The sequence below is a fragment of the Lepidochelys kempii genome, chromosome 27 (assembly GCF_965140285.1).
Source record: "Lepidochelys kempii isolate rLepKem1 chromosome 27, rLepKem1.hap1, whole genome shotgun sequence".
Lineage (NCBI taxonomy): Eukaryota > Metazoa > Chordata > Testudines > Cheloniidae > Lepidochelys > Lepidochelys kempii.
In genome coordinates, this window is record NC_136406.1 from 5,765,759 (window position 1) to 5,788,923 (window position 23,165).

Below are 23,165 nucleotides of genomic sequence, written 5' to 3' on the forward strand. Positions count from 1 at the left end.
GCTCTCATATTTACGTATGGTCTATCACATGTTCTGTCTAGTTTAAGGAACGTGGGGAGGTGGACCCAAAATTCTTTAATCCGGACCTGCCTGGGCCACAACTGTTTTGGGAACCAAATATTTTTCCTAGTTCCAAGTCACTTACTGGGAAATTCTCTCCCCAGATCATCTGACACGATATTGACGCAACCAACTTAACAACAGTGTGATCATATCCAATTACTTCAGCTGGTTGCACCATTTGTGGTGTACTGTTGTTCACCATTTCAATATGGAGATTGAAAATACACCACTAGTTCCTTGGTAGCATGCCCAATAAATTGGAGTATTCTCTCCCGGTGACTGAAATAATTTCCTCTATGTCATCATGGAGGGATGGGAAAACCCACAAGACTATTTTAGCAAATGGTAATCTGTTTCAAAATCTGATCCACATTGTCCAACAAAATATCCAATCACGTGACCAAATGGTATTCAGGAAAGAGAAAAATCCACAATGCAGAGAAACTTACCAACAGGAGAGTGGGTTTGTGCGGGGGGTGGGGAGAAAACCTGGATTTGTGCTGGAAATGGCCCAACTTGATTATCATACACATTGTAAGGAGAGTTTCAGAGTAACAGCCGTGTTAGTCTGTATTCACAAAAAGAAAAGGAGTACTTGTGGCACCTTAGAGACTAACCAATTTATTTGAGCATGAGCTTTCGTGAGCTACAGCTCACTTCATCGGATGCATACCGTGGAAACTGCAGCAGACTTTATATACACACAGAGATCATAAAACAATACCTCCTCCCACCCCACTGTCCTGCTGGTAATAGCTTATCTAAAGTGATCATCAAGTTGGGCCATTTCCAGCACAAATCCAGGTTTTCTCACCCTCCGGGCCCCCCACACACACACTCACTCTCCTGCTGGTGATAGCCCATCCAAAGTGACAACTCTCTACACAATGTGCATGATAATCAAGGTGAGCCATTTCCTGCACAAATCCAGGTTCTCTCACCCCCTCACCCCCCTCCAAAAAACACACACACAAACTCACTATCCTGCTGGTAATAGCTCATCCAAAGTGACCACTCTCCCTACAATGTGCATGATAATCAAGGTGGCCCATTTCCAGCACAAATCCAGGTTTTCTCACCCCCCCACCCCCAGAGCTGTAGCTCACGAAAGCTCATGCTCAAATAAATTGGTTAGTCTCTAAGGTGCCACAAGTACTCCTTTTCTTTTTGTAAGGAGAGTGATCACTTTAGATAAGCTATTACCAGCAGGAGAGTGGGGTGGGGGGGGGGAGAGAAAACCTTTTGTAGTGGTAAACACCCATTTTTTCATGGTTTGTGTGTATAAAAAGATCTTTTGTACTTTCCACAGTATGCATCCGATGAAGTGAGCTGTAGCTCACGAAAGCTTATGCTCAAATAAATTGGTTAGTCTCTAAGGTGCCACAAGTACTCCTTTTCTTTTTGCGAATTCCAGTGTAATAACCTCCTCTCCAATTTCATAGTGTATATCTAATGATTCAAAAGTCAGGAGGACAAATTCTCCCACTGCGTTTTCCTATGATCCATACAAACCTGCTTTACTCAACATCACCTCATTATTATTTTCAAAAGTTTTAGCATCCTTGAAATGGGGAAAAACAGGCAGCCTTTCCATCCGCTCAGCAGGAAAAAGCCCCAAAGTCACTTTTTCAAGAACTGGAAACTGGGATTTAAGATCAGAACGATCACACTGGCTTTGGGATCCACTCAAATTTCCCCTCTACATCTGTGACACTTTAATCTCCAGTCCTTACAAGTATGTGATTCCTAAGCACGGAGAGCAAAGAACAGTGTGTCACATGACACTTTGGGAGGTGGAGGGACAGAATAAATTCTAAAGCCGGAGTGGTGAGGGAGTATCATGGTGGTGATGGGGAAGGAAAGAATCCCTCCAATTCACCCTGTCTCCTTTGTGTATCACAGGCAGAAATGACACTATTTTTTTGTCTCCCTGCACCTTCTCTTTGTTATAAATATATTTTAAATGAGAAAAATGGTACAAAAGTAACAACTTTGTGCACTACCTGGAGAAAGTGAGAATAACAAGGAGTGAGACAATCTGTCCACAAAGGGTGAACTCAGTTACTCTGACAATCACTCTACTAGTGGGGGAACAATAATACTCCTGGGGGAATTCTGCACCACTGTGCAATGCAGAATTTTGCAGAAATCAATGTTTTTTGCACACAATTTCCTTTCCCTTGCAGAGAAATGGGCTGCAATGCTGCTGGCCACCAGCAGGGGCCACTGGACCCGGCTGAGCCCTGATTGCAGATAGACGACAATGTGGGGGTGGGGACGACAGGGGAGAGAGTAGAGAGTTTCCGGCAGCTGCAGTTCACCGCACGCCCAAGGGAAGGAGAGGGTGGTGTGCAGGAAACTCCATACAAGCCTGGGACCCAGCAACAGGCTGTTTCTCCCTGTGGATCCCTGGCCAGTAGGGGGCTGGTGTCTGGGCTGGGAGGGCCACGGCTGGGCTCTGAGTGGTAGGGGGATGGGTGCCTGGACTAGGGGGGGCCACGACTGGACTCTGGAGAGAAAGGGGATGGGTGTCTGGGCTGGGAGGGCCTGTGGCTGGACTCGGGCGGGAGTGGGGGGTTGTGGGTGTCTGGCCCCCCCTGCCTGGGCTCTGGGTAGTACAGGCAGAGAAACTGGAACCAGGTTGTCATAGGGGTTTCTTTAATTCTCTGCTCCTGGGGGAAATTTTGTGTGTGTCTGTATTGTTACAGTCATACTTGCTGACAGGTATTTTGAAATAAGTTACCAAAACAATTGAAACTGGCATGATCATGTAGTGTTATTTTGACAAATAAAATTTGCAGAATTTTCAAATATTGTGTGCAGAATTTTTATTTTTTTGGCACAGAATTCCCGCAGGAGTAAATATAAATGTGATGCTTAGGGTTGTCTGAACTAGGAAGAGTGATGGAGGTTAGGTCAGCTTAAGGAGAAATGTGATAGCTAACCCCAACCACTTTACCAGAGCTGCTAACTCCATGGAAAACCCTCATTGAGACAAGGTCCAAGTAGATTTTACCTCTATGTAGCTAGTTGAGGTCACCCCTCTCTCCCTATCTGGGACTGATGGACATTCTTGTCAGGAGGGGCACACACTCCCATGACTTATACAGTGAAGCTACATATCAAGGAATTGATAGAAAGCACGATGGGCTTCACCCCAAAGAAGGGTGAGAGGCAAAAGCAGGCAACTCACCTGCGGGAGCTGAGGGACCACAGTGAAGCAAATGGTGCAAACAGCTTTAAAGCTCACTATTGGAAAATAGCAAATGTATTATAAAAAAAAAACCTTCGGCCAGCAGTAGCCAAACTATTTATGGGGTTACTCTCCTTTGTGGATCCTCTGATGTGTAATAAGGTGCGAATTCTGATTGAAACTTTTCCCACACACTGAGCATTTAAAGGGTCTGTCTCCCGTGTGGATTGTCTCATGTCTAATAAGGTCTGAGCTCCGAGTGAAGCTTTTCCCGCACTCCGAGCATCTGTAGGGTCTCTCCCCAATGTGGGTTCTCTGATGCTGAGTAAGGTTTGAGCTGTCAGTGAAGCTTTTCCCACAGTCAGCACAGGTAAAAGGTCTACTTCCCGTGTGGATTCTAAAATGTGTAATAAGGTTTGAGTTCCGATTGAAGCTTTTCCCGCACTCAGAACATGTAAAGGGTCTATTTCCTGTATGGATTGTCTGATGTGCAATAAGGTTTGAGCTCACGCTGAAACTTTTCCCACACTCGGAGCATTTAAAGGGTCTCTGTCCTGTGTGGAGTCTCCGATGTCTACTAAGATGCGATTTCCGATTGAAGCTTTTCCCGCAATCGCAGCATCTATAGGGTGTCTTGCCCATGTGGATTCTCTGATGTGTACTAAGAGCTGAGCAGCTACTGAAGGTTTTCCCACACTCAGTGCAGGTGTTCTTTCTCTCTCCTGTGGGGATTCTCTGCTGGGCTGCGGTTTCCTGGAGGTCCTTGCCACTTCCCCGACAATCCCCTGGCTGATTTCCCGGCTGCCCCTCTGGCCAGTGCTGACTCTCATGCCCTTTTCTCCGCTCACGACTCCAGTGAACGTTCTTTTCAGATCTTTCTGGAAACATCCCGGGTGGTTCCTTGTGCTGTGTATCTCCCTGCTGAGAATTCTCCTCCTCGTTCTCACTCACTGCCCCATCACCTGCTGCAACAGAGAGAGAATCCAGGCATGAGTCGTCCCCTGCTCTGGGGAAGGGGGAACAAACCAAAATAGCTGCTGGAGAGATGGAAAAAATCAGGGGCGGACTCCTCCCGAACCTTTCCCCAGAGGAGAGAGGACAGGGTCAACCTGCCTCCAGGCCGGGGGAAGGGCAGCCAGGGAGGGAGCTATGCCGATGTCAATGAGGGTGGGTGCGAAGCTGTGACCTCCTTCATGAGGATGCATCACATGCTGGGGACAACCCTAAACTCAGAGTTCACAGGGTCTGTATTGGGAATCCCAGCGCCCAGTGACAATGAGTCCTACAGAAGCGGATTCCAGCGCATATGCCCAGCCTGTCCCAGACAAAGGAATGTTGTTTTCCTGAGGCACCTTAGAGACTAACAAATTTATTTGAGCATAAGCATCCGACGAAGTGAGCTGTAGCTCACGAATGCTTATGCACAAATAAATTTGTTAGTCTCTAAGGTGCCACAAGTCCTCCTTTTCTTTTTGTGGATACAGACTTACACGGCTGCTACTCTGAAACTTGTTTTCCTGTGTCTCCAATGGAAATTGAACCAGGTAATTCCTAGGAGGACAAAGAAAAGCAATCTACATATGCCATAAACCAAACCATCAAGCTAAACCAAGTGCGTGGTGGGGTGGGGGTGGGAGGAGAGACCATTTAGAACTCATGACGGGGAATGCAGCCTGCACACCAAGGAAGCCTTCCTGGCTCTTGGCACAGAGACAACAGACTCTGGGTCACATACCCAAAGGCAGACAGCCATTCTGGCATCCATTACCTAGGGGACAAAGGGGGAGCAGCACCCTTTGAGATCATGCAAAGTGGATCTTTTTGGCCTGAAAACCCAGGGTAGCTGGAATGGACTACAGCTGAGAAACCTGCTGAGACAAAGATTGGAACTTGCTGATGTTTTAAGTTTGTGTCACGAGAAAGAGTATTTCGTTTTGTTTTACCCGTAACCGTACCAGTGTCTTCTATTCTTATTTAGTATCATTGAAATCTCTGGTCTGTTAATAAACTTATTCTTGTTTTATTACAAAACTATCTCAGTGCTGTGTATTAAACTGAAGCATGAAGTCATCAACTAAACTACCAGGCTAGCGTGGGCTGTGTCTCTTTGGAGGCAGCGAACTTAACGAGGTCTGTGAGCAGACAGGTTCAGTTTTGGGGCGACCCAAGACGGAAGGGCTGTTGGTGCCACCCTGCCAGGAGTAGCCAGGCTGGGGGAAGCCAGGGGGAGGCTGTCATGCTGTGAGCAGGCGGCTGATGGCAGAGCTCTGATCCAAAGTGGCACAGCACAGAACCACCCAGGGTTCCAGGGCAGGCAGTGACAGAACCCCTACCCGTCTGGGTGAACCCCCAAAGCACCACACTGCTGTAGTAGGACAGGATTTTCACACAGCTTGCTACTTGACTGAGGTTTACACTCCAAACACAGTTTTATTATTTTCTATTTGTTTATTTCAACAGAACAAAACGAGGAATTTTAAAGTAAGCAACAGCAAAGTAACTGCAAAGTTACAACTGGCCAGATTGGAGGCTGATCACGCAAGTTACAGGTCTATTTGGGTCTATTTGGCACTTGTTAGGCCTCAGCTGGAGTCCTGTGTGCGTGTCCTATTTTGGTCACCGCTGTATAGAAAGGATGTAGAGAAACTGGAAAGGATCCAGAGGTGAGCAACAAAGATGATCAAAAGGATGGAATGCAGCCATACGAGCAAAGGCTGAAGGAATGGGGTATATTTAGTTTGGAAAAGAGGAGACTGAGGGGGGACATGATAGCGGTCTCCAAATACTTGAAAAGGCTGCCATAAATAAGATGGAGAAAAGTTGTTCTCTCTTACCACAGAAGGCAGGACAAGAGGCAATGGGTTCAATTACAGCATAGCAGGTTTAGACTAAATCTCAGGAAAAACGTCCTCTCTGTGAGAACAGTAGGACAATGAAACAAACTGCCTAGGGAAGTCATGGAAGCTCCTTCACGGGAGGTTTTCAAAAAGAAGCAGGAGAGCCATCTGTCTAGGATGGTTTAGACACAACAAATCCTGCATCTTGGCAGGGGGTTAGACTAGATGACCCTTGTGTTCCCTTCTAACTCTATGATTCTATCATCAGAAAGATAAAGAGTGGGAAGCTGCAAAAACAGCATGTGGACACTAAAAATGGAAAGCCACACAGTGAGACAAAGAAAGTAAACACCAAACATGGGAAACGGACCAGAGAGCCAAACACTTAAGATGGGAGTTGACGAAGGAGACAAAGATACTATCAGAAAGAAACTCAAGAAAAGGATAGAGAGAAGGTGTATAACCTGGACACAGTGAATAAGCATAGACAGATCTCAAAGCCCACAGGTACTTCTCTTCCCAAGGAACACCCAGATGGACAAACTATGCCCTACTTACGAAGATTCAGATTGTATCGAGGAATGCGTTACTACTTTTGGGGAAAGGTGTGGAGGTTTATGACCAGTTATTCTACCTTTTTGCACACAAACATTTCACAAGAATATGCTCTGATGAAATCAGAGAAGCCATTGAGGATAAAACTTTAGGTTCTGTTCAGGAAGCAGCCAATCTGGCTGACTCCTATGTGCAAGCCAGAGCATCTAGTGAGCACAAGACACAGAAAAAAGGGCAGAAGTCCAGGGTAAATAAGGGATCCAGGTTTACCCCTGGGAAAAGGGAGGGGTTGAGAGCAATGCTCCCTCTAATTTTTTCTATCCATGTGCGGAATTAATTTTGTTATGTGCACCAATATTGAGGTAAAGTTTATTACATATAAGCAATAAACAGGGCCATCAAACTTACAGGGGTGGGATGGGGTGGGGAGATTGCTCAAATGCAAATTGTTCTGTTTCCCCACAAACAGCAGTGGAGGAAAGAGCATGGAGCTTCTTTTACCACCGGACTCCATGTCACCTCACAGCTTGAATAAACTTGACTTTGAGGGGTGACCCTCAGAAGAATCCATTTCAAAGGTTACTGGTCTATAAAGATGGGGGGACTGGACCTAAAGTGATAAGCAATTGAATCCACTGATTGTGGATTTTTATAATACAGTAATATTGTGTACAGAGTGAGCTCTTTTCTGACAGCTAATGACACTGGCGATTAATATCTTTGCGAAATGTCTGTATTAACAGTGTATGAGTACATATGGATACTCAACAATATTATGCTTTAACGTCTGTGGCCAAACAGGGAGAAGCCGATTCCCTCCGAGGCAGGAGAGAAGGCAGCTATCTACCTGTCTCCGCTGTAAATTAAGCATGGTAGAACCAAAACACCCTATTTACAAACAGGGGGGTGGAAAGTTCACAGGAAGGGAATGAGGACATCCTGCCTCTTGAAACACTGAGCGCAGGAGCACACAAAAGGCAAAGTATGATAAAAATGCCTGTCGATACTCTTTGGACGTTATTATTAGTAGTATTAGTGCGACAAAGACAAAAAGCAAACCTCCTAGGAGGAACCCTACGAAGTTGTAGAACAAGAGAATGATCCCCAAAGTAATGCGGTCCCACACTACGTGTTATTCTATGTTAATAGGCTTAGAGCCTGTCACAAAAGAGAAGCAATTGTGACTACGGTGTGCTGTGAGGAAGGAAGGTCTGAGGCATCCTGAATGCCAGGGTGACTCGTCACTTGGCAGGACTGAAGTATGCACAGAGCTAACACCCACTCAGAAGGCAGAGATCTTGGCTGTTCTGCAAAGCCGCAAGCAAGTGTTCTCAAACATGCTCGGGATGACTCATAAAATATTCCATAGGATTGACACAGTGGGACCCCAGCCTGCCTCTAGCAGGGCATCCAGGTAATGTACAAAAACAAATTTGTGAAGAAGTACAAAATGCTGGATACAGGAAATTAAAGAGTCTGGCAGCTCTTGGGCCTCTCCTGTGATGTTGGTCCCTAAAAATGCTAAGCTGCGAGGTATTGTGTTGATTCTAGAAAACAGAATGGTGTCACAGTCCCTGATGCATCCCGTAGGCCAGAGATGATGAGACGTTAGACACTTTGGGTGAAGCAAAATACCGTAGCACAATTCATCTCGTCAAATGGTATTGGCAGATTCCCTTGGACAACAGTTGTGACAACCAGGATCCAGTCATGCCAAGGGGAGAACAGGAGATCCGAACCACAAAGAATAAGCAACTGAATCAACTGGTAGTCATCTTGATCGATCGGTCCTTCAGCGCTCATTTAGATTGCGCCGATCACAATAGTAGCTTTCCATTCTTCTCTTATCCTTCCTTCTCCAGGTGAGGCCATGTCTCTGCATGATAAAATCTTCCCATCTCTTTGGAGGTCGGCAGAGTGGTCATTTCAGTTCCCGTAGGTACCTCTCAGCGACAGCTACAGTTCATCGATTCTCAGTGAGCCTTGCTATATTCCCCTGCCCATCACATTTTACTGTACCTACTTTCAACAATGACGTCCTGCACTCCACTCTGCTGTCTGATGATATCACTGGGGACTTGGTCCCTGATTAAAATCCCCAGAATTCTTCTTTCCATCGCCCTCTCCATGACAGAGGGGTTGTTGCTCCTCTATCTCGGTAAGTGCCCATGTTTCGCTGCCGTATAACATTGCCAGCACTACTGTAGACTTGAAGAAGTTGGCACCTGTTGCCTTGTTGATTTTTCCTTGGAGAACATCCTTGATAGAAGTGAATGCACGCCAGCCAGCTTCCTTTCTTTGCGACAGTTCGCCTTCCCGATCGTGGTGCATGTTAATTTCTTGGCCCAAACAGACGTATTGCTCAACAACTTCTATTTGTTCCCCCTTGACTATTATTTGGGCTTTTGGCAAGGCCTCAAACCGCATACATTTCGATTTAGAGCGGTTCGTTTTCAGTCCGACTTGGCTGCTTTCTGTGTCGAGCCCTTACAGCATTTTCTGTCGTTTGATAGTGTTTCTGGCAATCAACACGCTATCATCCACGAATCTGAGGTGCTTTAACTGCTCTCCGTTGACGCTGATTCCACCCTTCCAGTTCATCCACCTCATTACCATTCTGAGGCAGGCTGCACACAATGGTGTTGTGTATAAACATACGTCAAGTGAGGTGTTTTAGGAAAGCCTGTAATGCTCTGAATGTTATGGTCAGTAGGGTCTGTATACAGAGTCTGGTTATGGCTGCTGCTGGAGCAGCTCTGGGGCCAGCCACTGCCCGGCAGCTGGCCCCAGGGACTACCCGAGCAGCAGCCGGTGTGGCTGGCCACGGGACCCGCCCGAGCAGTGGCCCGGGGGTGGCCAGAGCAGCCTCTGCTCAGCGTTCCCCAGCTGCTGGCTCCCTGTGGGCTCCCCACTAAGATTTAATCAGGGGTATTTATAGTAAAGGTCACGGACAGGTCACAGGCTGTGAATTTTTGGTTGTTGCCTGTGACCTGTCCATGACTTTTACTAAAAATACCCATGACTAAATCATAGCCTTAGTCATGGCCCCCAGGGGGCTCAGGAAAGACAGTCATGAGGGCCAGGAAATACTGAAAGTTTTATTAGGACCTAAATAAAGAATATCTCATTGCCTCAGGCCCTGCGCACTCTTATTCCTCAAGGGCAGGGATTCTCTGTCAGCCTCTTGAAACACACACCGTGAAGGCTGAACACCCTTCCATAGGTCTGTTTTTACTTTTAGAGTAAAAGTAAGAAAGTTGCAAAAATTCCTTACCTCAGATAGGTTTCAGAGTAGCAGCCGGTTTAGTCTGTATTCGCAAAGAGAAAAGGAGGACTTGTGGCACCTTGGAGACTAACAAATTTATTTAAGCATAAGCTTTCGTGAGCTGACAAATTGATTTGAGCATAGCTCACGAAAGCTTATGCTCAAATAAATTTGTTAGTCTCTAAGGTGCCGCAAGTACTCCTTTTCTTTTTACCTCAGACAAAGAATCGCCAATGTGAAGTGTGAGAAACACTGATCTCCACTAGCGAAGCCCCCTCCTCTTTCAGGATGAGCCCCTGTACAACTCAGTGCTCTCTTCCCTTCCACAGCCAGTCTGTACACAGTATAGCAGCCCCATGTCTCATTCAGCATCAGTCTAGACAAGGGATAGCTTGGTTCCAGTCCCTCACTCCTGAGACTCTGCGGCCGCCCTGTGGCCTTTTTCAGTTGCTCATTAAAGCTGCAGACTGCCCTGCGTATGGATGTTTCAGTTTCGTCTCCCCATTTCACACCCCTCAGGTTCTTGTTCCTTTCCTCAAAGGGAACTGTGCCTGTCAGCTCAGGATTCACTCTGACCCCCACCAGACATCACCGCAGGAGTGATCTGGGCAGTCACTGTTCCACTGCTTTCAGGTTTATCTCGGGCTGGAGGCAGCAATCCCCTGCCGCTAACACGGTTCTTGGTCTGAAACCTCCTCATCAGAGACAGAAACGTACCTGTGTTGCTCTCCAGCTCCAGTCGCAGAGTCTCTGGGGAAGGAGAGGATGGGAGAGGTGAGAATCCAGGCCCTCGCGTTCATGGGCATATTCCTATTGGTTACTAATATGCCTGCTTTTCATTATGAGATGGTGACCCAGAGCGAGGCTGATAACTCAGGCAGAGCCAGCCCCACAGGGCTACTCGCATGGGGAAGGGCAACTCCCTGAGCTGGAGCTCTGAGACGGAGCCCAGGGTCAGCGACATCACTATAGCCCTGACTCCTCCCCACGGCGAGGATCCCTCTAACTAGAAGGGACGCTGCTGCCAAACTCCAATTCACCTTTGAATCCCAGCAGCACCTCCTGCAGGATGGCACTTTTCAGAGAGAAATCGCTGAGTCTCTTCTCCAGCTCCGCAAACCCCGGCTCTGGCTTCTGAAACGGCCCATCCTCCCTGCTGAGGAAAGCAGGAAGGGTGAGACATGGGTCCGATCTCCAATCCCAGAAGCCCCCAAACTCCAGGAAACCTGCATCTGAGCTTTATCATCTGTGATGTCACCTGTCCACAGCTCTGTGCTCTCCATGGGCCCAGAGACATGGGATGTGGGGAGCCACTGAGGCACGGAATGGAGACAGGTTCTGGTGCCCTCTCTGGGACATGCTGGGGTGCAGAGCCACCCTCCACTCTGGGTTATTTCAGTAACAAGGGACACCAGCATTGGGATTATGTGGAAAGGGAGGAGACAGAGACGAAAAAGTGGTCGTATCCCATGTGCTCACAGTGCCCACAGACAGAGCCCGGGTCTTCCCCAGGGATTGAACCTGGACAAATGCCAAAAGCCCTGAGAACTTCAGCTAAAGCAGTGACCCCAGGAGTGTCAGCCCCATTGGTGGAGAGCACTGTATCCCACTTTTTATCATTGTCCTTCAGCTGGGGCATAAACTGGGGACACCCAGGCACAAAGATCAAGGTGGGGAATCTGCCCTTTTAATTACTCTTATTTATAAAGTCACAACTTTTTTCACTCAGAGGGAAAACACCCACTTCTGCTATTTCTACCCGGTTTCCCTGCCTTCCCCCGTCCTTGTCTTTGTGGGCTTGTCTACACTACACAGCTTTTAGTGACAGGCAGTGTCACTACAGCCGTGCCACTAAAAGTCACGCAGTGCAGCCATTGTTTGTCGGCTCTCCTCCCGACAAAACACTTCCACCCCCAACGAGCGGTGTTTGCATTGTCGGCAGGAGAGCGCTCCTGCCAAGAACGTGCTGTTCACACTGGCACTTGCCACACAAAACTTTTGTCTTTCAGGCTTTTTTTTTTTACCACCTCTGAAAGACAAAAGTTTTGTTGTTCAGTTGCCAGTGTAGACATAGCTTGTGCCTCTCCTCTGATCTTCCCTCCCTAGAGCAACTCCCTATTCCTACCTCTCAAGGGCTTCACTCCCATCCCCTCCGCTCAAGAGATCAGCAGTGGAATGTTTAACGTTGACCTTCAAGTGACATCATTACAGCTGACACACCAATGAGATTCACATGGGCCAGGGGAGTTCACACATCTCTGAGCCAGGGTTTCAGGCTGTTTCACAGACTCAGGCCTGGTCTGCACTCGAATATCAGGGGGTCTTAACTACATTACTCAGAGGTATGGATTTTTCGCACCTCTGAGCAGTGCAGATAAGCCAACTTGAGTGCCCCGGTAGACAATGCTAAGTCTAACGAGGAAGTCTCCCATCAACCTACCTACTGCCTGTCGGGGGGTGGGGGGTGAATTACCTACGCCAATGGGACAACCCCTCCCATCGCCATAGGGAGCGTCTACACTGAAACACTGCAGCAGTGCAGCTCCACCGTTTCAAGTGTAGACGAGCCCTCAGGAAGGCGGCATTGCCTCCCTTTGCATTTCGGAAGGTTTCTTTGCAACCCTGAAGACTAGAATCCGATTTTAAAAAGACAGAAGCTGAGATTCTGCACACTGTGAACACGTGACGTGGCCACATAAATACACCAGCCAGGCTGGGTCTGGCCCACAGGCCCTATGTTTGCCAGCCCTCATTAGCTGTCAGATAGTAAGAGGCTCTTCTCCGTCCTGAGGCAGCCACTAAGGAAAGACGTGATCTCAGGCATTCAGCCAGTGTGTCACAGCGGGGGAAGCACCGTCGGCAGTGGAATTCCAATTCTAAACCATCGCTTTCCAATCGAACGCGGGAAATGGAGCCCAGGACGTACCTGCTCTCAGTGCATCCTGCACCCTGCAGAGGGGGAGAAAGAAGAGGCTGTAAATGGGCCTGTCCCAGACTGGGGTGGCCTCCTGGTCTGCAGGGGAGTCACCACTGGAGCCCCAGGTATTTGGGGAATTTCAGACACTTGGGTTCACGTTCAGAGAACAGCTGGGACATCTCCCTCCCCCACAGCTGGGACATCTGCCCCCAGCAACCCCAGAAGTCCCTGCTAGGAGGTCACCATTGGGGAAAGTCTCTCCCCAGGCACTTTACAGGAAGAGAATATTCCCCCTAGTGCTGAGAGCTCCCCCAAGTCCCCTCACACCACTGAACCCACCAACCTGGGACAACATGGGACCTTGGGCCTGGCGGGGGGAGGGTGGGCTGGGAAGTTCACCCTCAAAGTGCAAATGCAGACAGACATTTACAGGGCAGGAGAGACGGTCTTGGGGCTAGAGCACCCAGAACTCCCAGGTCCCATCCCTGACTCTGACACAGACTCACTGTGTGACTGTGGGCAGGACCGTGCTCCGTCCTGTGCCTCACTTTCCCCTTTGTACAATAGGGATAATGTCCCTGACCCCACCTTGTGAGGTGCATTGGGGTCTAGGGCTGAGAAGCAGCGTATTACCACTGCCATAAGCCAGTCTGACCTGTAGGGATTGGCTGCTCGGCTGCTGCTGCCCCTTCCCTCCCAGAAGGGAAATCTCCCCAGCCGGTCTGGAGACGCCCTCATCCCTTCTCTTGACAATGGCTCTGACTAGCTCTTCCAGCTGGGACAGCAGGAGCTGCTCCTGCTCCTCCAGAAACCCTCGCAGCTCCTTCCACTCCGCAACGATCTTCTGCCGCTCAGCTTCAGTCTGTTTCTGCAACCCAGGGAGAGGGCAGCTTGGTAAGAGGGGAGAATCAGAACTGTGCCTCCCAGCAGATGGGGGAGTTATTTACCAGAACACACTGTTGATGCGGCGGGTGACGGGAGTTCAGTTAGGCCAGGAAGGGTGGAGGAAGGAGGGCGGGGTGAGCTGTCCATGGCTAACAGGAGGGGCTTTTCTCCCAAAACCTCACCAAATTGCACTCAACCAAACTCTTCTTCTGCCCACCCACATTTCCTCTCCTTCTCCCCCGTCTCCCCTAGGCGCTAGAAAGGAACCCTGGTCACTATAATTTCTGACCAGCCCTTGGGCTGGGTCTCTCCAGGCCTCAGACTGACACTCTCCTGCCCAGCAGCTTCTTGGACCCTAAACACATCATGTTGCTCCCACGTCTGACCCTGCCCCCTCCCTGGGCTCCAGTGGGGATGCTTTCCTGTCTGAGGCTGGCTGGATGGGCCCTGCGTTTGGTGTCACTCAGGGCACTCTGGTCCCAGACAAACCTGAGGGGAAAGGGGCTCTGGGCACCTACCAGCAGCTCCGCGCTTTGCCTCTCCTCCTCGGCTTTTTGCAGACAGGCCAGATGCTCTCCCGGTGCCTCCTGGAAGAAGCGGGGTGGGATGTTACAAACTGCTCGAAAGTGCCTCAGAGCTTTCAGATTTTAGGGTCAAATCCTGCACTGCACATGCCTGTGCAGAACTCCTGGGACTCCGACTTTCTTGCCAGATACAGTTCTGCCTCAGTGAGGAAGATCTCAGGGGCAGTGAGAGCGGGACCAGGTTTTCCAAGAAAGACACAGGACACCCTGGTGAAGTGCCAGGTGCAGCCCAAACCTCAGCCCCAAATATTCCCCAGCCCCACCCACATCCCAAACAACCATAAGAACGGCCATACTAGGTCAGACCAAAGGCCCATCTAGACCAGTATCCTGTCTTCCAACAGTGGCCAATGCCAGATGCCCCAGAGGGAATGAACAGAACAGCTCATCATCAAATGATCCATCCCCTGTTGCCCATTCTCAGCTTCTGGCAAACAGAGGCGAGGGACACCATCCCTGCCCATTCTAGCTAATAGCCATTGATGGATCTGTCCTCTGTGAACTTATCTAGTTCTTTTTTGAACTGTTATAGTCTTGGCCTTCACAACATCCTCTGGCAAGGAGTTCCACAGGTTGACTGTGCATTGTGTGAAAAAAATACTTCCTTTTGTTAGTTTTAAATCTGCCATCTATTAATTTCATTTGGTGAGCCCTAGTTCTTGTGTTATGAGAAGGAGTAAATAACATTTCCTTATTTACTTTCTCCACACCAGTCATAATTTTACAGACTTCTATCCTATCCCCTCTTAGTCGTCTCTTTTCCAAGCTGAAAAGTCTCAGTTCTATTAATCTTTCCTCATACAAAAGCCGTTCCATACCTCTAACCATTGAATCTTTTCTAATACATCTTTTTTGAGATGGGGCGACCACATCTGCAAGCAGTATTCAAGATGTGGGCGTACCATGGATTTATATAGAGGCAACATGAAATTTTCTGTCTTATTATCTATCCCTTTCTTAATGATTCCCAAGATTCTGTTTGCTTTTTTCGATTGCCGCTGCACACTGAGTGGATGATTTCAGAGAACTATCCCCAATGACCCAAGATCTCTTTTTTGAATGGTAACAACTAATTTAGACCCCATCATTTTATATGTATAGTTGGGATTATGTGTTCTAATGTGCATTACTTTGCATTTATCAACATTGAATGTCATCTGCCATTTTGTTGTCCAGTCACCCAGTTTTGAGAGATCCTTTTCTGGCTCTTCGCAGTCTGCCTGGGACTTGAATAGTTTTGTATCATTTGCAAATTTTACCATCTCATTGTTTACCCCTTTTCCCAGGTTCCCCTCTATTCGACATTGGTGAGGCCTCATCTGGAGTACTGTGTCCAGTTTTGGGCCCCACACTACAAGAAGGATGTGGATAAATTGGAGAGAGTCCAGCGAAGGGCAACAAAAATGATTAGGGGTCTAGAACACATGACTTATGAGGAGAGGCTGAGGGAGCTGGGATTGTTTAGCCTGCAGAAGAGAAGAATGAGGGGGGATTTGATAGCTGCTTTCAACTACCTGAAAGGGGGTTCCAAAGAGGATGGCTCTAGACTGTTCTCAATGGTAGCAGATGACAGAACGAGGAGTAATGGTCTCAAGTTGCAGTGGGGGAGGTTTAGATTGGATATTAGGAAAAACTTTTTCACTAAGAGGATGGTGAAACACTGGAATGCGTTACCTAGGGAGGTGGTAGAATCTCCTTCCTTAGAGGTTTTTAAGGTCAGGCTTGACAAAGCCCTGGCTGGGATGATTTAACTGGGAATTGGTCCTGCTTCGAGCAGGGGGTTGGACTAGATGACCTTCAGGGGTCCCTTCCAACCCTGATATTCTATGATTCTATGATTCTATGAGATCATTTATGAATATGTTGAATAGGTTTGCCCCTGGGGGACTATTTACCTCTCTCCATTCTGAAAACTGACCATTTATTCCTTCCCTTTGTTTCCCATCTTTTAACCAGTTACCAATCTATGAGAGGACCTTCCCTCTTATCCCATGACAGCTTACTTTGCTTAAGTGCCTTTGGTGAGGGACCTTGTCAAAGGCTTTCTGAAAATCAAAGTACACTATATCCACTGGATGCCCCTTGTCCACATGCTTGTTGACCCCCCTCAAAGAATTCTAGTAGATTGGTGAGGCATGATTTCCCTTTACAAAAACCATGTTGACTTTTCCCCAACAAATTATGTTCATCTGTGCGTCTGACAATTCTGTTCCTTACTATAATTTCAACCAGTTTGCCTGGTACTGAAGTCAGGTTTACTGGCCTGTAATTGCTGGGATCACCTCTGGAGCCCTTTTTAATAATTGGTGTCACATTAGCTATTCTCCAGTCATTTGGTACAGAAGCTGATTTTGGTACAGAAGCTGATTTAACTACTACAGTTAGTAGTTCTGCCATTTCACATTTGAGGTCCTTCAGAACTCCTGGGTAAATACCATCTGGTCCTGGTGACTTATTACTGTTTAGTTTATCAGTTTATTCCAAAACCTCCTCTAATGACACCTCAATCTGGGACAGTGCCTCAGATTTGTCACCTAAAAAGAATGGCTCAGGTTTGGGAATCTCCCTCACGTTCTCAGCCGTGAAGACCAATGCAAAGAATTCATTTAGTTTCTCTGAAATGGCCTTGCCGTCCTTGAGTGCTCCTTTAGCACTAGTCCAGCGGCCCCACTGGTTGTTTAGCAGACTTCCTGCTTCTGATATATTTTTTAAAAAATTGCTGTTACTTTTTGAGTCTTTGGCTAGTTGTTCTTCAAATTCTTTTTTGGCCTTCCTAATTATATTTTTACACTTCATTTGACAGAGTTTATGCTCCTTTCTAACTTCCCCAGCTCCAACCGCAACATACCCAATGTGCTGGATCTGAACATGGACCCCCTCAAACCAAATATCCCCCCAAACCACACACATCCCAACACCCAGCTCTGACCCCTGCACACACACTGGAACACCCCCAAGGCCCAGCTTTGAACTTCCCCCATCTACAGACCCCTCACACCAACTGATCCCAAAGTCTGGCTCTGACTCCCCCCAAACCCAAGCAGCCCCACAATCCCCAGCTCCAGCTGTTCTTCCCACATAAGAACATTAGAAGGGCCATACTGGGTCAGACCAATGGTCCACCTAGCCCAGTATCCTGTCTCTGACAGTGGCTGGTGTCAGATGCTTCAGAGTGAATGAACAGAACCGGGCGATTATCACGAGATCCACTCCCTGTCATCCAGTCCCAGCTTCTGGCAGAGTTTAGGGACACCTGGAGCTGGGGGAGGGCATGTCCCTGACTATCTTGGCTAACAGCCATTCACCAGCCTGTCCTCCCTGAATTTATCTAATGTCTTTGCGGGAACCCAGTTGTATTTTTGGCCTTCACAACATCCCATGGCAACGAGCTCCCCAGGCTGATTATGCCTTGTGTGAAGAAGTACTTCCTTGTGTTTGTTTTAAACCTGCTGCCTGTTAATTTCAACGGGTGACTCCTGGTTCTTGTGTTGCACGAAGAGTAAAAGCATTTCCCTAGTCACTTTCTCCAAACCATCCATGATTTGATAGACCTCTATCATATTCCCCCCCAGTTATCTCTTTTCCAAGATGAAAGTCTCAGGGTCTTTTCAATCTCTCCCCAGTGGGAAGCTGTTCCATGCCCCTCCTCACTTGTATTGCCCTTCTCTGCACCTTTCCCAATTCTCAAACATCTTTTGGAGATGGGGTGACCTGATCTGCCTGCAGCGTTCACCAGGGACCAGCAACGTGGCCCTACATAGACACAAGCGTTGGGGGCAAAAATGTCGAAGTCCGTGGTCATTTTTCAAGGAACGTTGAATGACCCGAATGACATAACCCTCCCCCCAGCCCCCGTCCGTCCGTCACTGAGCAGGGTGATTTTGTCAAGTTTCCCTCGGCAACAGGGTGGTGCCGACCCCTGGTGCTCCAGGTGTGGACGCTCCCTGGTCTCTGTCCCGGCATCGGGGCTTGTCTGGCTCGTTCCCCGTCCCGTCCCCTGGCCCCGGACACCCCTTTACTTCCCCGGCTGCGGGGAGCGCGGGGAGATCTGCCCCCAGAGCCCACCAGCAACCCCGGATCTGCCCCCAAGCGACCCCGGTTCTGCCCCCAGAGCCCCCCAGTGACCCCGGTTCTGCCCCCAGAGCCCCCCCAAGAGTCCCCGGATCTGCTCCCGGAGCCCCCCCCAAGAGGCCCCCTGTGACCCCGGATCTGCCCCCGGCCGCGCGGCCCCGGCCCACCTCGCTGCCCCGCGACCGGCGGGGCCGGAGCAGGCGCCGCGCTGGGCCCCCGGCCCCGGCCATGGCTCCCCGGCGGAACAAAGGGCTGCGGGGGGGCGGGAGCGGCGGCTCCGCCCCGGATTGGCCCGGCGGCGGGTGGGGCCCGCGCAGGGGGGTTCGTGACGCTCGGTGACTCCAGCTCCCGAGAGAGGAACCCGGAGCCCGGCTCGGCGGGGCGGGGGACCTCGGGGGTCTCGCCCGGCAGCGGGGCCGGTTCCAGCGGGGGAAAGTCCCTGCGAGGCAGCCCGGCGGGGAGAGCGGCTGGTGCTGGGAGAACAGAGCGGAGAGCGGGCAGCGGTTCCAAGCTGGCTTGGCGGCGGCGCCATCCAGGGGATTGAGAGACCCCGGCGGAAGCGCTGGGGCCGGGCAGGAAAGTGACTGAATGGGCCCCGGGCCCTCGGATCTCGCCGCCCCTGGGAGCCTGCTCCCCTGGGATAATGATGCTGCAGGAGGGATTGGAGCTGCATGAACTCCAGGGATCAGCCCCTGCTCCCCGCTCCAGCCAGGACCTGCTCCAGGGGCAGAACTCAGGGAGTCAGGTAGCAAACGGGAGGGCACCTGCCCAGACCGGCTTCACAGGGACCGTGACACAGCCCTTTCCTGCACCCACAAGGTCCTGCTCTGGACCAATCCCTGGGAGGACCCCTTCAGTGTGCCAGGCTCCCTTAGGGTCTCACCCTGTCACTAGGGCAAGCTCCTGGGCTTCACCGCCTCCTTCAGCCAAACCTCGGAGCCGTCAGCACCCCTGCTGGGCACCGTGAGCTCCCTGCCTTGGCCACCTGGCCGAGACTTGTACCCCCAAGGCAGCAAGGCACCCCACCTTCAGCCTGTGCAGTGACAAAGCGGGAAAAGCAGTCGGGTTTATTAGCTGTCTGCAGCACACAGTCGACACTCCTTGAGCTACAGGAGGAAGTGGCTAGGCCGAGGAGCATCCGTGCCCAGGAGGAATTCCTGGAGAGTATTCATGTGAAGGCATCCAAGGCTGAGGAAGCTATCCAGCTACAGAGGACTTCTGTCACACTACTGGGGGAGGAGGATATGGCTCTGTCACAGGGAGGACACTGGCTGCTGGTTACTTCTGGCAGCGAGCAGTGCTCCACCCCTACTCCCAACCCCCCCACCCTGGTGATGGAAAACTGTTATGTTGCCCTGGCAACGAGTGATGGGGAATCACCCCCAAAGGAGGAGGAGGCGAAGCCATGTACCCCCAAGGTTGGGAGGATCGCAGCCACTACTCCCAGGAGGAAACATAGGGTAGTGGTAGTTGATGACTCTCTTCTGAGGGGACGGAGGCACCCATCTGTTGCCCAGACATGGCGTCCTGGGAGGTATGCTGCCTGCCAGGGGCCTGTATCTGAGACGTTATGGAGGGATTGTTGAGGATTATCCAACCCTCTGACTATTACCCCGGCTACTCATTGATGTGGGTGTTAGGATATAGATATTCAGGCCTGTCTGCAAAGGCCTGTACTTTAAGAATTTAGGTGTATTCTTATCACTTGGCTAGTTCTAGAGGTATAAAAAAAAGAATAAAAATCACTGTCTGCTGGTGTAAGGGCCTTCTCTTACTGTCACAGTCTGAGGCCCTGTGCTTAGGCTAAGGCCGCTGGCTAAGCAGCAGAGGCAGCCATAAGCTAGGAAGCGACGGGTCACCTTCTCACATTCCAAACTAGTCACATTGAAATAAGGTGCTATTGGGCTGTTAGGAATACAGTCCTGTCCTGACAGTGCCTATCACTTCCAGAGAAAGGGAAGTGCCTAGAAAATGTAAAAGGAAACTTAGTTTGATAGCATCCTGTCTGGCAAGAACTCACTTATCAATACTGGGATGTGAAATCCTCACTTCTGTATTGTTTTGTCATTATAGTTCCCACTTTGCTATTGTTTGTCTGTATAATCTCTGTCTGGTTCTGTGATTGTTCCTGTCTGCTGTATAATTAATTTTGCTGGGTGTAAACTATTAAGGTGGTGGGATATAATTGGTTACCTAATCATGTTACAATATGTTAGGATTGGTTAGTTAAATTTCAGGAAAATGATTAGTTAAGGTATAGCTAAGCCGAACTCAAGTTTTACTATATGGTCTGCAGTCAATCAGGAAGTGAGGGGGTGGGTGTGTGGGTGGGAGAGATGGGAACAGGGAATGGGGGTGAAGAAATTGGAATCATGTTTGACTAAGGGCAGGAATGGGAACAGGGACACAGGTGTAAGGCTCTGTGGTGTCAGAGCTGGGAAGGAGGATACTAAGGAAGGAAACTGGAATCATGCTTGCTGGAAGTTCACCCCAATAAACATCGAATTGTTTGCACCTTTGGACTTTGGGTATTGTTGCTCTTTGTTCATGCGAGAAGGACCAGGGAAGGAAGTGGGTGAAGGAATAAGCCCCCCGAACAGTGGGCACTAATGATACTGTGAGGTATGACCCTCTGCAGGCAGAAGGGACCACAGGGCTCTGGGATAAGGGTGAAGGAGTTGGGAGTTCTGGTGGTGTTCTCTTCAATCCTTCTGGTCAAGGGTAGGAGCCCAGACAGAGACAGACGCATCCTGGAGGTGAATGTCTGGCTGCGAGGATGGTGTTGCCCGGAGGGCTTCGGCTTCCTTAACCATGGGATGCTATTCCAGCAAGAAGGACTGCCTAGCAGAGATGGGGTCCATCTATCAAGGAGGGGAAGAACATATTTGGATACAGACTAGCTAACCTAGTGAGGAAGGCTTTAAACTAGGTTTGAAGGGGGCAGGTGACCAAAGCCCACAGGTAAGTCAAAATCATGGAGACCTGGGAGAAGGGTTGGAATTTGGGGGGAGAATGGGCTGGTATAGCAGGGATAAGGGAGAGACAAGACAGAACTAGGTGGGGAATCAAATCAGTATCTTAGATGTCTGTATGCTAATGCAAGAAGTATGGGGAATAAGCAGGAAGAACTCAAAATGCTAGTAAATAAACACAACTATGACATAATTGGCATCACAGAGACTTAGTGGAATAATACGCGTGACTGGAATATTGGTAGAGAAGGGTACAGCTTGCTCAGGAAGGACAGGCAGGGGAAAAAGGGAGGTGTTGCCTTATATATTAAAATGGATACACTTGGACTGAGGTTGAGATGGAAATAGGAGACAGACTTGTTGAAAGTCTCTGGGTAAGGATAAAAGGGGTAAAAAACAAGGGTGATGTCATGGTAGGGGTCTACTACAGACCACCTAACCAGGAAGAAGAGGTGGATGAGGCTTTCTTTAAACAACTAACAAAATCATCCAATGCCAGGACTTGGTGGTGATGGGGGACTTCAACTACTCAGACATCTGTTGGGACAATAACGCCGCAGGGCACAGATTATCCAACAACTTCCTGGAATGTATTGGAGACAACTTTTTATTTCAGAAGGTGGAGAAAGCTACTAGGTGGAGGCTGGTCTAGATTTGATTTTGACAAATAGGGAGGATCTGGTTGAGAATTTGAAAGTGGATGGTAGCTTGAGTGAAAGTGATCATGAAATGATAGAGTTCATGATTGTAAGGAATAGTAGGAGAGAGAACAGCAAAATAAAGACAGTGGGTTTCAAGAAGGCAGACTTTAGCAGACTTGGGGAGTTGGTAGGTAAGATCCCATGGGAAGCAAATCTAAGGGGAAAACAACTGAAGACAGCTGACAGTTTTTCAAAGAGACATTACTAAGGGCACAAGAGGAAACTATCCCACTGCATAGGAAAGATAGCAAATATGGCCAGAGATCACCCTGGCTTACCCAGGAGATCTTCAATGATCTAAAAGTCAAAAAAAGAGTCCTTCAAAGAGTGGAAACTAGGTCAAATTACAAAGGATGAATATAAACAAATAACACACGTATGTAGGGACAAAATTAAAAAGGCCAAGACACAAAACGAGATCAAACTTGCATTAGAAGCAACAGGAAGACCAAGGACAGGGTAGGACCGTTACTCAGTGGGGGGAGTGTGTGGAAACAATAACAGAAAATGTGGAAATGGCAGAGGTGCTTACTGACTCCTTTGTTTCGGTTTTCACCAAGAAGGTTAGTGGTGATTGGACGTCTAACATAGTGAATGCCAGTGAAAATGAGGTAGGATCAGAGGCTAAAATAGGAAAAGAACAAGTTAAAAATTACTTAGACAAGTTAGAGGTCTTCAAGTCACCAGGGCCTGATGAAATGCATCCTAGAATATTCAAGGAGCTGACTGAGGAGATATCTGAGCCATTCGCGATTATCTTTGAAAAGTCATGGAAGACGGGAGAGATTCCAGAAGACTGGCAATATATTTGCCCTTTTCCAATCTATAAAAAGGGAAATAAGGACAATCCCGGGAATTACAGACCAGTCAGCCTAACTTCTGTACCCGGAAAGATAATGAAGCAAATAATGAAGCAATCAATTTGCCAACATCTAGAAGATAGTAAAGCGATGAGCAACAGTCAGCATGGATGAGGCGCCTACGAGGGCTGGCAAGAAGACCTGAAGAAGAGCTCTGTGAATCTAGACCGCTTGTCCCTTCCACCCACAGAAGTTGGTCCAATAAAAGACATTCCTTCCCCCACCTTGTCTCTCTAATATCCTGGGACTGACCTGGCTACAA

The 23,165-nt window shown here is 48.9% G+C and overlaps 1 protein-coding gene across 1 annotated transcript in view; it reads right to left on the reverse strand.

Moving 5' to 3' along the window:
* Positions 1-18,723, reverse strand: part of LOC140903910 (uncharacterized) — a 49,955-nt gene extending 31,232 nt beyond the window's left edge. Inside the window, exons 1-7 of the mRNA XM_073325859.2 lie at positions 18,538-18,723; positions 14,234-14,302; positions 13,486-13,698; positions 12,840-12,862; positions 10,954-11,069; positions 10,631-10,663; positions 3,625-4,221 (exon numbers count right to left, since the gene is read on the reverse strand). Of these exons, the coding sequence (XP_073181960.1) occupies positions 3,625-4,221; positions 10,631-10,663; positions 10,954-11,069; positions 12,840-12,862; positions 13,486-13,698; positions 14,234-14,302; positions 18,538-18,600 (1,114 nt within the window). The 5' untranslated portion in view covers positions 18,601-18,723. The remainder of the gene's footprint in view (positions 1-3,624; positions 4,222-10,630; positions 10,664-10,953; positions 11,070-12,839; positions 12,863-13,485; positions 13,699-14,233; positions 14,303-18,537) is intronic.
* Positions 18,724-23,165: the final 4,442 nt, after the last annotated feature.